Below are 15,921 nucleotides of genomic sequence, written 5' to 3'. Positions count from 1 at the left end.
TCACTCTAAGAACATCTCGCGAGATCAAAAATGCGAGGTCCTCTCTGTGTACAACAAGGTGGGTAACCAAGACTACCAGGGTGTCTTCAAGAATGCCGGAACCTACTATACATACAAAATATCCACTACACAGATAAGAAAAAGACATAAATCATAAATCAAGCCGAATATATCTAATCATAAAATGTCTGAAACAGACACATTTAGAAAAAAAAAAAAAAAATAAAGAATAAATAATAAGAAACCAAACTGAAACTGTAACACATCAAAACATCAATGTAAAAAAACATCAATGTAAACAAAGGGTCTTTAAAAAAAGGGTCTTTAAAAACAAATTTGGGAAGAAGATGATTGTCACAAGTGTTATAACCCTAAGTAGTCATATGTGTATAGCTTGTTAACAATACCAAGGCAAAAATCTTGAATAGATATTATAATAGTCCTTGGTAGTGAAGTTTTTAAACATTTGTACAAGGGATAGATCGCAAAGTAGTGTGTATGTACCGGATGGGACAAAGGCATATATTGTTGGACATATATATGTTGAAAAACCAATGTTGAAATACCAATAATGTATATCCGCATACAGTAGTTCGATGTAAAGAAGGATAAACCCGGGGGTAGATGTAACCTTAAAGTAAAAGACACCAATATGGAATTAAGAACAGGATCCACACCATGATATCAATTGCTATATCAGAGATCAATTTACTCCAGAAGGATTTTAGATCAGAACAATGTTTTCATGATATAGCCCTCCCAATCAAAGAGAGTCATGTGAAACAGGAACTCTGTATGGAGAGAAACATAGACTAAAAATATAGACAACAAATATATACCATATACAATATGAGTGCCATATATAACAAGTGCAATATGTTATACTGTATATGGGAAGATACAGATACAATGGGAGCATTCATATATTCGAATGCATGTATAGATATAAACCACACATGCATAGAAGGACGTTAATTAATAAGAAAATGTTTTAGCTTTCATTCTGTATTCATTCCAAAAGGTACCAATGTATTGAGGGTAAATATCCAGAACATTTCACGTTTATTTAGAATGTTCTGTCTATTACCCCGTCTTATTGGTCGGACAATATGTTCAAGTCCACAAAATTGAAAATCATCAATATTGCCATCAGGACAATTAGAAAAATGTCTCGAAACAGGTAAGTTTAGGTCTTTCTTTTTTATAGATCTTAAATGTTCCATAACTCTTAAAATCATGAAAACATTGTTCTGATCTAAAATCCTTCTGGAGTAAATTGAGCTCTGATATAGCAATTGATATCATGGTGTTGATCCTGTTGTTAATTCCATATTGGTGTCTTTTACTTTAAGGTTACATCTACCCTCGGGTTTATCCTTCTTTACATCGAACTACTGTATGCGGATATACATTATTGGTATTTCAACATTGATATTTCAACATATACTGTATATGTCCAACAATATATGCCTTTGTCCCATCCGGTATATACACACTACTTTGCGATCTATCCCTTGTACATATGTTTAAATACTTCACTACAAGGACTTTTATAATATCATTCAAGATTTTTGCCTTGGTATTATTAACAAGCTATACACATACAGTATGACTACTTAGGGTTATAACACTTGTGACAATCATCTTCTTCCCAAATTTGTTTTAAAGACCCTTTTTTAAAGACCCCTTGTTTACATTGATGTTTTTTTAATTGATGTTTTGATGTGTTACAGTTTCAGTTTGGTTTCTTAATATTTATTCTTTATTTTTATTTTCTATATGTGTCTGTTTCAGACATTTTATGATTAGATATATTCGGCTTGATTTATGATTTATGTCCTTTTCTTATATGTGTAGTTGATATTTTGTATATCGCGAGATGTGCTTAGAGTGACGTATGGGGGCGGAATATTCAGCTTCAGCGCTACTTATGCCGGTTCCTTTAGAGAGGATACTACTCTTTGACAAAGTGCCGGTAGCGCACGAAACGCGTCAGAGTGAACCTCCACGAGTAATTTGGTACTATTTTTTGTATGTCCAGATGATTAAATAAAGCAACCTTTTAGTGACCCAGCAGTTTCAGCTACGTTTCTGGCAGATCCACGCTAGCAGTGCATGGCGTCTTTCTCCCGGCTGGGAGCTTCCGTTGTCATTACATAAACAACCTTATAGGGATAAAACAGAAAAATAATAAAACTTTATTAACATATATAACTCGCAGTGTGTGAATATCTATTTACAGTGATATGTTAAAATCCCCAGTGGTGAGGTCTGGGTTAAAATATGGAACATCTGGGTAAAACATCCATCAAAACCATTATTTACTCTTCGATTTAATGACAGTCATGTTAGAGCTCCTCTACAACCTGGAGTATCATTACAACATACAGATTATGTTTTGCTGACACATGTGGTTCTACAATTGTGGCTAGAATGTGGGCGCCTCTTTACACCTCCAATATTCATCTACATCAGTGGTTTTCAATCTGTGTTATGTGGACCTTTTGGGTTATGTGGGGGATTCCTGTGAATAAAATTGGTATTAAATTGTATTATTCAACACTCGATAATTTAATTTTGCTATATATTTTTTCAACTTGGTAATTAAAAAACTCTATTAATTGTTAAAAGTTAAATGTTATTCATTGTATACAATAGAGAAAACTGTGAAGACTATTTAAAGAGGCAGTTCCACATAGCAGGTCAACATGTATTTAGATTTCCTTACATAGAAAGATTAAATCACCCTAAAGGTTTAATCCCACATAGTTGGCCGGTTGAAATTCTTAAGGGGTCTCTGAATGGAGGTGTATTTGTCAATTCAGTGTTTCCTTTTCCCTTATCTCACACTCTCCGTATCCGAGAGCCAATAAAGAGGTGGGGAGGTGTCTGCACAAGCACTAACTAATAACACAGCGACATTAAACAAAAGGGAGCAGCTACCAGGGTCTCCACCTGAAACTGAAGGCCAACCCGGAGAAAATGAAAATATAAAAATTCCCTTCCTTGATGGCGTGGTGCGGCGGTGTCTCCCGGCGTCCTGCTGCAATTCTCCCTCCAACCGCAGTGAACACGGCTGCCTGGCGTCAGATGACGCTGCGTTGCTATGGCAACCGGACGCTACGTGATGTCATGATGCTATGCGGTGCCATGACAATGCCCCGCCTTGTAGTGTCATGACGTCACGTAGCATCCGGTTGACATGGCAACGCAGCGCCATTTGATGCCAGGCAGCCATGTTCACTGCAGTTGGATGTCCATTTAAAAAATATATATATATATATATAAACCAGTACATCAATAATATTTCGACCTCTATTAGGATAAGGGGACTGCTGCAGTATTATATACAAAGTCACAATGAGTTATTCCAGGGCTCCACTGATTAAGACTGTGCATTTAAAGGATTCTGTAGCTCTAGAAAAGATTACAAACCACTATTCTAAGATGCAGTGCTTAAGATGAGTTGGTGCATTATTAGTCCTCATTAATGCTACAGTATTTACAAGCAGGATATTTTGTTCCACATATTGTAATTACAGGATGAGAACAGTCTCCCGAGACTGACGAGCGATGTGGAAAAAAATTTGTGTCAAAATTAATTGTCTCTCTTGACAATTGACAACACTATCATGTCACTGTTTGATATGGGAAAAAAAGAGGACCCCTGGCCGTTTAAGTTCTTTCAAAACTATGGCTGTCTCACATTTTAATCTGGTTTGTAACTGTTATATAAGCCTATAATATACATCTTCTCTAACTGTGCATGCAATGTATTGTATATAATGTATACCCTGTTCATTTATGTAACTGTATTTGTAACCATGTATTATTTGTCATATTAACTGTGCCCAGGACATACTTGAAAACGAGAGTTAACTCTCAATGTATTACTTCCTGGTAAAACATTTTATAAATAAATAAATATTGAAGCCCTGGATAATTATCCTTGTGAAGAACTAAAGGCAGAAATTAGGATGATTGATGCTGTTTCTTCTACGTTGCCGCTGTTCCCAAATATAAGACGGAATTTGATTAAATCTTTCATAGTAACAGTGACTGGTAAACAAACATGTCACAGACAATCATTCTATACCATATACTAAGTTGTACAAGAAAAGACACCAGAAAAATAACAGCATGAAACATTGTCAGCAATATGCAGTAGTATAAATATAATTTAAGATGTGACTTCAGCACTTGTAGACATCCAAATAATTAACTCCATAGTTGGCAAAGCGACTCACAATACATTGCAAAACAATGCTTCTCGAGCAGTAAAGGCTTTAATGATAAATTACATATTGATAAATCATCATATTACACTAGTGCAGAGGTGGTAAATTCCAGTCCTCAAGAGTCACCAACCGGTCAGGTTTTCAGGACATCCCAGGTGGCTCAATCAGTCCCTGCTTCAGCACAGGTGGCTCAATCAATCCCTGCTTCAGCACAAGTTGCTCAATTAGTGGCTCAGTCTTTGATTGAGCCATCTGTGCTGAAGCTGGGATATCCTGAAAACCTGACCTGTTGGTGGCCCTTGAGGACTAGAATTGGCCACTCCTGCTCTAGCTCACTGGTATTACAGCTCAACCCCGTTATAACGCGATCCGTTACAACGCGAAGCCGCTTATAACGCAATGCAAGCGTGGCTCCCAATTTTCATATTTATGAATACTTTACAACACGATTATTGGTGTCTTAAATACTTTATTGTACAATGCATACAATTGTACATTATTTATAACGCGATCCGTTTATAATGCGATGTGATTCTTTGGACCCCAAGCACAGCGTTATAAGGGGGTTGAGCTGTACTCAGATTATTCTTTAAAAATCGGTCACTGCCACAGAGGCCAATAACAGTCTGGCCTATTTTGACAGGGAAAGAGTTGTATTCATTTGACCTGCATTTCTTTTCAACTCTTTTACACTGAGGGCTTAAAAAAAATTAAAAAAAAGTTAATGTGCAAAACATCATATTTCTGGAAAATTGACATTACAAATATGAACTGACCTTCTGGCTTTGGCCGGCCAAGGACTTTTAAAACTTCAGCATTGGTTGGATTTTGTCCCAAAGCCCTCAAAACATCACCACACTGTCCATAGGTGATTTTCAACTCACAGCTAGGGGTCCGATCAAAGAGAGAAAAGGCTTCCTTAAATTCTGCCAAGAAAAAGACAGGGAAAGACAAATATTGGATTTTGTACCTTTGCCTATTTATGAAATGTTCACTTTTTTTGGTTATTATTGTAAAACCGAACAAATATTGATGTTGGTGGAACTTTACACATAATAATCACCCACATCATTTTTTTTTCTTTTATTATTAACTCTATTTCCTGGAATCTCGGGACAAATATCACTGTGGTTAATCATCTACAGGGTTAGGTGACAGCAGACTTGTGTTTGATGAAAGACTCTGCGTGATGATCGCTCTTGGAAAGGTGGAAAGGGAATGATCAGAACACGGCAGCTATAACTACAGGCTCGTAAAAGGCACCTGCTGAGTTACGATTACAATACATTTGTAAACGAGGTTGAAGTTTGTACGTACCCCGAGATCCTGTTTGTACAAAGATATTATAATTGGTGTCTGTTTTAGCAGTGTACTGGGTGTGCTTCACCTTTTGGATTATAAAAGTTAAACTATGGCAACAAAATGTCAAGACGCAAGGGAGTGCCCAGGAGTAGAGTGGCTCAGTGAGTAAAGACACTCATGCTGTAAACCAGGGGTGCGCAAACTTTTGCTCTTGCGCCCCCCTGCCTCTTGTCCCCGGAGCAAACGCCCCCCCCTCCCCTTTGCTCAGTGCGGCGTCAAATGACGCACAGGGTCATGTGATGTCACGTCACGTGAACCATGGCGTCGTTTGATGTGGCGTTGCTCTGGCAACACGCGTTTGACATCATGCCGCATGACCCTGCTGCGTTATTTGACGCTGCGTTGCCATGGAGATGCTTCCAGACGCCGCTGAAGCAAGGTAAGTTGAGGTTGCAGAAACCTCACGCAGCCCCCCAGCATTTACTTTTAATGCCTTGGGGAAGAGCGCTGGGTCTCTGCAACCGCACGCGACCCCCCAGAAAAATCTCACGCCCCACAGTTTGCGCACCCCTGCTGTAAGCAATGGCATTTAATTTAAATCAGGGGCACCTGGTTCAATTCCCAATCTTGGCTCCTTGTGACCTTGGGCAAGTCGCTTTATTTATCTCCCTGTGCCTCAGGCACCAAAATCATAGATTGTAATCTCATCTGGGCAGGGACTGTGTCTGTAACATTCCTGTGTGCTGCGTAACTGCGCACTATACTGTAATTGTGACGCGCTGTGAGTCCCACTGTAAGAAAAGCGCTATATGACCTGTTCAGAATATATGAAAAAAAAGTTATTATAATATACTGTAGGGACATAGTGTGAGAGGGAAGCTGCTGATCTATAGTTTACACTGTGAGCAGGTGAGAAACAGACAATAGTATTACTAGTAAATGCACATGTTATATAGTCATGTAGGAACATATGATGATAAGCTGTTATCTTCAGAAAAGTTTCCTTAAATACTTTAAAAAAAACAAATATACCTGCGCTGCATTGTAGGATAGTAGGGGAGTATAAGAAAATGCAATACCGTACATCTAGCCACTCTTTGTGGAAAGAGGGGGTAATAATATATTATTTGAAATGCAAAGGAAATGTTGCATGGAGAGGGGAATTTTTAGCTCAAAATGTAGGATAGAAAGCGTTTTGTTAAGTAGTGGTTATAGTTATTTTGACTGCAAAAGTAACATTATTTAGAGAGAAAAGCACCGCTAGCTCCCCCCTATTTTTAAACTCTTTTCACCTAATGAACTTTTACTAATTATAGTTCATCTACCCCATTTAATATATGCAGTAAGAGCTCCGAGTTACATCCATGCCAATGGAGTTCAGCGTTTCCCTGCCATGTAGAATCAGATTCACAGTGAATTGAATAAAGGCCATAAAGTAGAGCGAAATAAGGTGATACCAGCAAATCTATATTAGTAATCCAGCCAATGACTATTCTAATAAATTCTCATGTGGTTTATGTAGCAATAGGCATCATTTTCAATAATGACTGCAATATCTTGGTATTTGTCACCTAGAGCAGGGGTGCTCAACCACAGTGCTAAAGACCCAATCAACAGGTCAGGTTTTTGAAGTAACGCTGTAGGCGTCAGCAAAGAAGTTTCGTCATGGGAAAAATGTATTGCCTTGCAACGAAACCGTAACGCACGCACGTTCTAAGTCACACTTATTTGTGTTTTGTCACTGAAAGTGTGTTTTGATTTTTAATTAAAAACATCACCATCACGAATACAATTTGTGTGACAAAAGACAGTGGAGTCTTGAAGACTGTAATTGAGCATCATTGACCTGCACCAAAAAACAAAACTGTGCGCTACTACCTAACTACCTATAAAGTTTAAATGTATAAATATATACAGTACAGTGACTATACCATCAATTTAGTGATAAAAAATGTATAAAAAATTAAACCACAACTCCCACAGTGAGATAATTAAACATTAAATAATAAGTGCCACATAACCGTGTTGGGGATAATGGCGTCTGCAGCTGTAAACGCAGGGGTGGCTCAGCACCCCACACACACTAAGAGAAGGGAAACAAAAGAAAACAGCGCACAACGCCAAATAGTGAAGCAAATTCAACAATATATTATAGAATTAAAAAGGGGGTAATATATCTGCGTACATAAAAAAAGGTTGGTAAAAGGCATGTAGTGTGTATCACACTGTTTACCACTCGGCTGTTAGCTGTAGATTCAGGTGCTTGCTTCCCTCTGCTGCTGCAGCTCAGTTGATTCTGGGGCAGGACGTCAGTCTTTTCACTCCCAAGGGGATTTCCCTTCATGCAGCCAGGTTCAGCAGCTGGTACTGGGGCTCGGTGAAATCGCTCCTGCTTCCTAGCCGATATGAAGCTGCTCCTGTACCTCGGCAGGTGTATCCTCTGCACAGAGGTTAAAACGCAGCTTGCTGCTGTCTTCACAGCAGTGGTGGATTCAATAGGGAAGTTTGAACAGTCTTACAAAGTCTCTCACAAGTGTCCAAAACAGCACACAGGATGAAATAAAAACAGGACAGGCCAACACATAGACAAAGGCCAATGTAAGCAGATATAAGGCAATAGAATGTTACATCCAACTAGTTTCGTAGAATTAACTACTTCTTCAGGGAATAATTAGGCCATTACCCAGAGGTCTTAAATACCTCACATAGATACCTTATTGGTCAACCAATTAGGGATAGAACAATCATCTATAATAGGTAATGGTCTGCGTGATAGGGAAGATGTGTAGTTTACTTTTAAAACAACAACTTTATTAACAAAAAAACAAAAACAAAACAATACCTATTTAATATAAACTTACATATAGACATAACCTAGCATAAATAATTAAAAACATGCTGGAATAAAAGAAACACAATATTAGTCGACTTAAAATAGACACCATCATTACTTGCATAAAAAGATGTAACTAGAAAAAAAGCGTAGGATAAAGAAAGGAAAACAGAGATACAGAGATAAATGATACATCCCCTAGGTACAGAGGGGTGGTGAGCTAAAGATTCATTAAAGTGCCCAAATATCCACATCCTCATTCATTATTCAGTTGATTCCTGTAAATAGAAGAGGAGGGGACAGAGTTAAAACATTGTCTTCTAAAGAGACATATTGGATACATAAGTTAGATACTATGTCCCCTAAGGGGTTAAATGAGGATGTGGATATTTGGGCACTTTATTGAATCTTTAGCTCACCACCCCTCTGTACCTAGGGGATGTATCATTTATCTCTGTATCTCTGTTTTCCTTTCTTTATCCTACGCTTTTTTTCTAGTTACATCTTTTTATGCAAGTAATGATGGTGTCTATTTTAAGTCGACTAATATTGTGTTTCTTTTATTCCAGCATGTTTTTAATTATTTATGCTAGGTTTTGTCTATATGTAAGTTTATATTAAATAGGTATTGTTTTGTTTTTGTTTTTTTGTTAATAAAGTTGTTGTTTTAAAAGTAAACTACACATCTTCCCTATCACGCAGACCATTACCTATTATAGATGATTGGTCTATCCCTAATTGGTTGACCAATAAGGTATCTATGTGAGGTATTTAAGACCTCTGGGTAAAGGCCTAATTATTCCCTGAAGAAGTAGTTAATTCTACGAAACTAGTTGGATGTAACATTCTATTGCCTTATATCTGCTTACATTGGCCTTTGTCTATGTGTTGGCCTGTCCTGTTTTTATTTCATCCTGTGTGCTGTTTTGGACACTTGTGAGAGACTTTGTAAGACTGTTCAAACTTCCCTATTGAATCCACCACTGCTGTGAAGACAGCAGCAAGCTGCGTTTTAACCTCTGTGCAGAGGATACACCTGCCGAGGTACAGGAGCAGCTTCATATCGGCTAGGAAGCAGGAGCGATTTCACCGAGCCCCAGTACCAGCTGCTGAACCTGGCTGCATGAAGGGAAATCCCCTTGGGAGTGAAAAGACTGACGTCCTGCCCCAGAATCAACTGAGCTGCAGCAGCAGAGGGAAGCAAGCACCTGAATCTACAGCTAACAGCCGAGTGGTAAACAGTGTGATACACACTACATGCCTTTTACCAACCTTTTTTTATGTACGCAGATATATTACCCCCTTTTTAATTCTATAATATATTGTTGAATTTGCTTCACTATTTGGCGTTGTGCGCTGTTTTCTTTTGTTTCCCTTCTCTTATTGACCTGCACCAACTGGCATCGCAGCTTTGGTTACTTGCATGTCACCTGGGAAGTTGATATCTTAGGTCACGTTCTGTAGGGCTGGAGAAGCGGCTCATTGAGTAAATGCGGTTGACTGGGAAAAACACTGAGCTTGGAGCTAAGGAGGCCTGGTTCACATTCTGATGTCAGATCCTTGTGACCTTGGGCAAGTCACTTTATCTCACTCTCTGGCACACAAAAAATAGATTGTAAGCTCTACAAGCCAAGGACTGGAGCCTCTAAAAAGTATACATATAGCGCTGAGTACATGGTCAGCCGATATATATGGAAAAAAACAAAAAACAATACTTATATGTAACGGGTCTTCCCTATGAATACCGCCGCTACTACTTGCTGTGCAACCTGTGTGGCTCTCAGGAGCCTAAGCCTCCGCTTGGGGAACCTGGGGTACATACATATCATACATCTCTAGGTGCAACGCCTCCACCTGGGAGGGATCCCAACGGAGTGGGAGGAGGCCCTCACAGGAAACAACCACACAACGCTACCGAATATAAAACAGGACTGGCTTTACTGCATGGAAACACACATATCACGTAACATCATAACATCATAATATCATAACAGCATAACCTCGTCATGCGCCACGGTGGGCACTAACCACACTGGGTGTCACGGCGGACACTAACCACACTAGGCGTCACGGCGGACGCTACCACCTTTAGGCGTCACGGCGGACGCTATCACCTCTAGGCGTCACGGCGGACGCTATCACCTCTAGGCGTCACGGCGGACGCTAACCACCCACAATGTGACCCCTAAACGAGATTGTACAGTTCAACAAACATATTTATAACTGAGTCTAGCTTGGCTTTAGCTTGCTGCTGAGACTCATAGTGAGGTGCCCCTAATGAATCATAAGCCACTCTAGTGGGAGGGCGTCTCACTCGCTGACTCCTGCGAGTCTCAGTCTCCATTTCTTCCTCTTGAGACAGACCATCGTAGGCTTGAGGCCTAGACTCTCTGGCAGAGGGTGAACCAGTTTGGGGAAAGTCTCTTTGTAACTGAACATTGTCTCTTTGAGGCACAAAACTCGGAGTGGTAGGATCTAATGATTGATTACTTGGTGATAATTCTGATGAAGGTACTTTGTCAGCCGGCCCCTTACTTGTTGCTCCTGCGGGAGGTGCCCACCAGTCTCTGTTGGATGTTCCCTCCAAAGGATCCTGAATTGTCTCATCTGTGGGCCCTGGATTCTCAATAGACTCTTCAGGCTCACTGTCGTTTATTACTGTTTCTGTTTCGGGTTCACTTTCTCCCAGTTGGGAGATAGGTAACAAGTGGTTTCGGTGCCAGACTTTTACCCTGCCATTCACGTCACGTAAGCGATAAACAGGGAGGCCCGGCATTTGGGACTCTACTTGAAAAGGCCCCTCTCTCCAGCGATCAGCTAACTTGTGCTTGCCTGGAATCCCTAAGTTGCGTAGGAGAACTGCGTCTCCCGGTTGGAGCGCTCTATAGCGTACTTTGTGGTCGTACCGTCTTTTATTATTGGCATTCAGTCAAGCGGTGGCTCTTTCGGCTAACTGATAGGCACGGTGCAGACTGTCCTGGAGTCTCTGCACATATCGATAATGAGCCATGTTGGGTATCCCGTCGGTAGATACCCGTAGGCGGATGTCGATTGGCAGTCTGGCTTCTCTCCCGAACATCATGAAGTATGGGGTGTACCCGGTGGACTCGTGCCTAGTGCAATTGTAGGCATGCACCAAGGCCTCGACATGTTTACTCCATTCTCCTTTTTGGGAATTTTTCAGAGTGCCTAGCATGTCCAGCAATGTCCAATTAAATCTTTCAGGGAGCGCATCACCTTCTGGGTGATAGGGAGTAGTCCTGGACTTTTGAATGTTCAATAGTGTTAGTAACTCTTTGATCAGCTTGCTCTCAAAATCCCGTCCCTGGTCAGAGTGCATCCTGCTGGGCAGACCATAATGCACAAAATACTTCTCCCACAGTACTTTAGCCACTGTGGTAGCCTTCTGGTCCTTCGTGGGGAAGGCTTGAGCGTATCGAGTGCAATGATCTGTCACTACTAGCACATTTCCTATACCCTTTGAATCTGGTTCTATGCACAAAAAGTCCATACAAACTAAATCCATAGGCCCAGCACTTTTGAGATGGCCCATTGGAGCAGCACGGGTGGGAAGGGTCTTCCTATGAATGCACCGTAGACATTGTCTGCAGTGTTGTTCAATTGACTCCCGCATTCTAGGCCAGAAGAACCGGTCTCGCACTAAACCCAAGGTCTTATCCACCCCCAAATGTCCATGATCATCATGTAGTGATCTTAACACGAGGCCTTGCATACGCCGAGGTAGAAATAGTTGTCGACGGTCAGGATGATTGTGGAATTGAACAACCCTATAGAGTAGGCCGTTATTCATCTCAAACTTATCCCATTCTCTCATGAGAAGACTCACATCCTCGCGAGGAGCCCGTTTCACCAGTGAAGAGTCATTTTTGTGTAGGGCCTCTCGGACAGCCTTAGCCGCAGGATCATGTGTCTGTGCTAGTACCAGTTCCTTCACCGTGAAGATAACGTCTTGTGTTAGACCCATGCCATCGGGGTGGCAGTAAGCTTCTGGAAGGGCTTGAGGTCGACACCCTAAAGAATCCACTACTCGTAGCTCGGAGAATGCCACTCGGTTGTTTACAATAGCAGCAGTGGAACACATAGCTCTCATTCCTGGTCCTGGAATTTCTTCCCACGGGCCATCGTCGGCGGTCTCGCCCAGTCCCGATCTCCTAGATAGAGCATCGGCTCCTATATTGAGAGGTCCAGGCTTATATTTCATAGAAAACTGGTAATTGGCAAGGGTGGCCAACCATCTGTGACCGGTCGCATCTAACGTGGCCGTGGTTTGTACATAGGTCAGCGGATTATTGTCTGTTCGGACCTCGAAGGTGACCCCATATAGGTAATCATGTAGTTTGTCAGATATGGCCCATTTGAGGGCGAGGAACTCCAATTTGTGAACTGGATAATTCTTTTCACTGGGAGTCAAACTTCTACTTGCATATGCCACAGGACGAAGTCCAGTGGGGTACTTCTGGTGTAGCACAGCTCCCAATCCGTTGAGGCTGGCATCCACGTGCAGAACGTAAGGCTTCTCCGGGTCAGCATAGGCTAGAACGGGAGCCTCTGTTAAACTATTCTTCAGCCTCTTAAATGCTTCTTCACAAGCGGGCGTCCACCGATCCCCGAAGGGGGTACTTGGGGGGGTCCTCTTCTGCTTGGGTTCCTCTGGATAGACCTTCAGCAGATCGTTCAGCACAGCTGCCTTCTTGGAGTATCCGTCCACGAATCGTCTATAGTATCCACAGAACCCGAGAAATGACCTCAGCTCCATTACATTCTCGGGTCTTGGCCAATTCACCACCGCCTCCACCTTGGCCGGGTCGGTGGCCACTCCGTCTGCGGACACGATATGACCCACATAAGTGACCGATGTTCGACAGAAGCGGCACTTATCCAAGGAGAGCTTCAGGCCTTCTTTCCCTAAGCGATCCAACACTTTCATCAGCCTAGTCTCGTGTTCTTCAAGGGTGGCTCCGAACACAATTATGTCGTCTAGGTAGACCAAACACTCACGCGGACACATATCTCCAATCGTCTTTTCCATAAGCCGTTGGAAAGTGGCTGGAGCGCCACAGATACCTTGGGGCATCCGAGTGAACTGATAAAATCCCAGAGGACAGACGAACGCCGTCTTCTCTTGATCAGTGGGGCTCATCGGAACCTGGTAATACCCAGATCGAAGGTCCAACACGCTAAACCACTGGCTTCCGGACAGTGCGCTGAGGATCTCCTCTATTCGGGGTAGCGTGTATTGGTCAGGCACAGTACGTCTGTTCAATGTTCGGTAGTCCACGCACAATCGAACAGACCCATTCTTCTTCCGTACCACCACAATCGGTGAGGCATAGGGACTCCGAGATCCGGTCACTATGCCGGCTGTTTCCATCTCATTCAGGACACCCCGCACATCCTCCACATCTCTGGGAGCTAAGCGGCGCGACCTTTCCCTAAAGGGCGTGTCATCATTCAGACGAATCGTGTGCTGAGCGCTTCTGCTGCATCCCACGTCCATCTCACTAGTAGAGAACACATCTCGTCTCTTTCTCAACTGAGCACGTAGCTTCTCTTTCCATGCTTCCCTCAGGGGAGACTCTCCGAAGTCGAATTGTAGTGCCTCGGCCTCTTCTCCCACACGGGCAGTGTGAACGGTCACTGGGTCGTCTACAGGATCCACAGGATAAATTCTACCCAACCTTTGTCCTACTTCCAGCGGCACGGTATGGAGAGACATGTTCTGGATAGACACGGTAATCTTCCTGGGGACAGTAGATGGCCAATCCCGTACTTCAGGTATCATTCGGTATCCCCACTGATTCTCAGACTCGGGGAGGGTCTCCAGCGAGAAGTATCGGTCGTGTTCGTGCCGACTGGGGTACTTGATCAGCGCTGTCACGTGCCTCACTCCCCCTGGTGGAATCTGCAATAACCCTCGCTCTTGATTAAAGATTTCACCATACTCTTCCTCATACGCCACCCTATAGCATTCTTCCCGCAGTCCAGGGGCTATATTCAGGGATGACAACGGTAGCTCGCCGGCTTCTTGTAGGAATGAGCGAATCACCGACCTCACAATATCTGCATTCGTGCCTAGTATGATGGGGGCACTGGGATGTTCTCGAGCCTCCGGACAGACCAAAGCTTCCACCAGCATGGGATGCGACCTGTTAGTGTTCAACTGCAAGATATCCAGCTTGACCGCCACTATTCCGTCTATGGGATAATCATCTTTACTCAGTCCCCATAACTTCATCTTTTCGGCTGACTGCAAGGGAAGATGGCTGAGGTGCTGGTCGTAGAATGGACGGTAGATGATGGTCACTTGTGATCCAGTGTCCAGAAGTGCTGAAGAGTATATCCCCTCCACGACGACTCTTATTACAGCGGTGGGCCCTACTCTACAGTAAGCATCGGCCGGGGGCGTCTCCTCCGTGGAAGGCCTCCCCAACTCCTCGGCAACATCCTCGGGTACGGTTGATAGGGACGAGATTGCCTTCCGCACGGTCACGGTGTAGGTCTGGGCCTTAGTGGGGTTCGAACAGTTCTTTGCAACATGGCCCTGCTCGCCACAGTTGAAGCAACGGAAGTCTGGGCGGGGACCCGGACCGGACCGTCAAGTGACCTGGGAGCGGACCTAGGCACCTCCGGGGTGGCCGTATCCTTACCGCTCTTGCTTCCCTTTGCTTTGGGAACTGTTGCTTCCTTGGTCTCATCCTTGCGAGGGTCTTTGGCCTTCTTGGGCATATGCAACCTAGTATAGGCCTCATGACCCTTCACCTCATCCAGTAGGTCTTCTAGAGTAGGGGGGTCCCCCTTCTGTAGCGTGCATCTGATCATTACCACGATATGGTGCGTGGGTATGGCTCCCCGCAGGAATTGAGTGCGCCTATACTCATTTACTTTTGAGGCCTTGATGACTTGGCGGGAACGTAGCTCCCACAAGAGCAATTGGATCCGTTGTATGAACTCGGATACACTGCCGACACAGTTTATCCGAGTGCGGCTCATTCCGCAAGCCGGGAAATGTCCCAGCTTGCGAGCCGCACTCCCTCAGCGTGCCGCGCATCACCGATGCACGGTCACGCATCATCGGGTGCCAGCGCCCCCTGCACGCGCGTCCAGGGCTCCCCGAGGGAGCCCTGGTGTCCCGCGATCGCGGGACGGCGGCAGGGGGTTCCGGGGGACCCGGCGGACCCGGCAGCGGTAGGGAGAGCGCCCTGATCGGAGGGCGCTCTTCCGCTGCTTCGGCGCGCGCCCGTCACCCTGCGGCGGGTGCCAGGATACTGCTGCGGCCAAGAACGGGCAAATGCTCGAATAAACTTGGCCGCAGCAGTAGGTCTTCCCCCTCTTTCTGGCGGAGATTGTAATACTTAGTCCATAACTCACTCACATCATCTTCTTTACCATATGCCCGGGTAAGCGACTCCATCATCTGATGTGCGGTAACCTCAGTATGCTGATCTTTATACATCTTGATGATAGTGGACGCAGGCAGGCGCAGGCACTCCATGATTCGTTGTCTTTTCACCTCATCAGGACAGGTCC

General features: G+C 43.6%; 1 protein-coding gene across 2 annotated transcripts in view; it reads right to left on the bottom strand.

Annotated features, from left to right (window-relative positions):
• The window catches only part of MYL3 (myosin light chain 3), an 80,995-nt gene that overhangs the window by 23,556 nt on the left and 41,518 nt on the right, over nucleotides 1-15,921 (bottom strand). For both annotated transcript variants that reach the window (XM_075588078.1, XM_075588077.1), the window contains exon 3: nucleotides 5,015-5,164. In XM_075588078.1, the coding sequence (XP_075444193.1) occupies nucleotides 5,015-5,164 (150 nt within the window). The remainder of the gene's footprint in view (nucleotides 1-5,014; nucleotides 5,165-15,921) is intronic.

Source organism: Ascaphus truei, chromosome 2, assembly GCF_040206685.1.
Source record: "Ascaphus truei isolate aAscTru1 chromosome 2, aAscTru1.hap1, whole genome shotgun sequence".
Classification (NCBI taxonomy): Eukaryota; Metazoa; Chordata; class Amphibia; order Anura; family Ascaphidae; genus Ascaphus; species Ascaphus truei.
The sequence above is the reverse complement of the archived record's forward strand: the minus strand, read 5'-3'. Positions and strand labels throughout refer to the sequence as shown.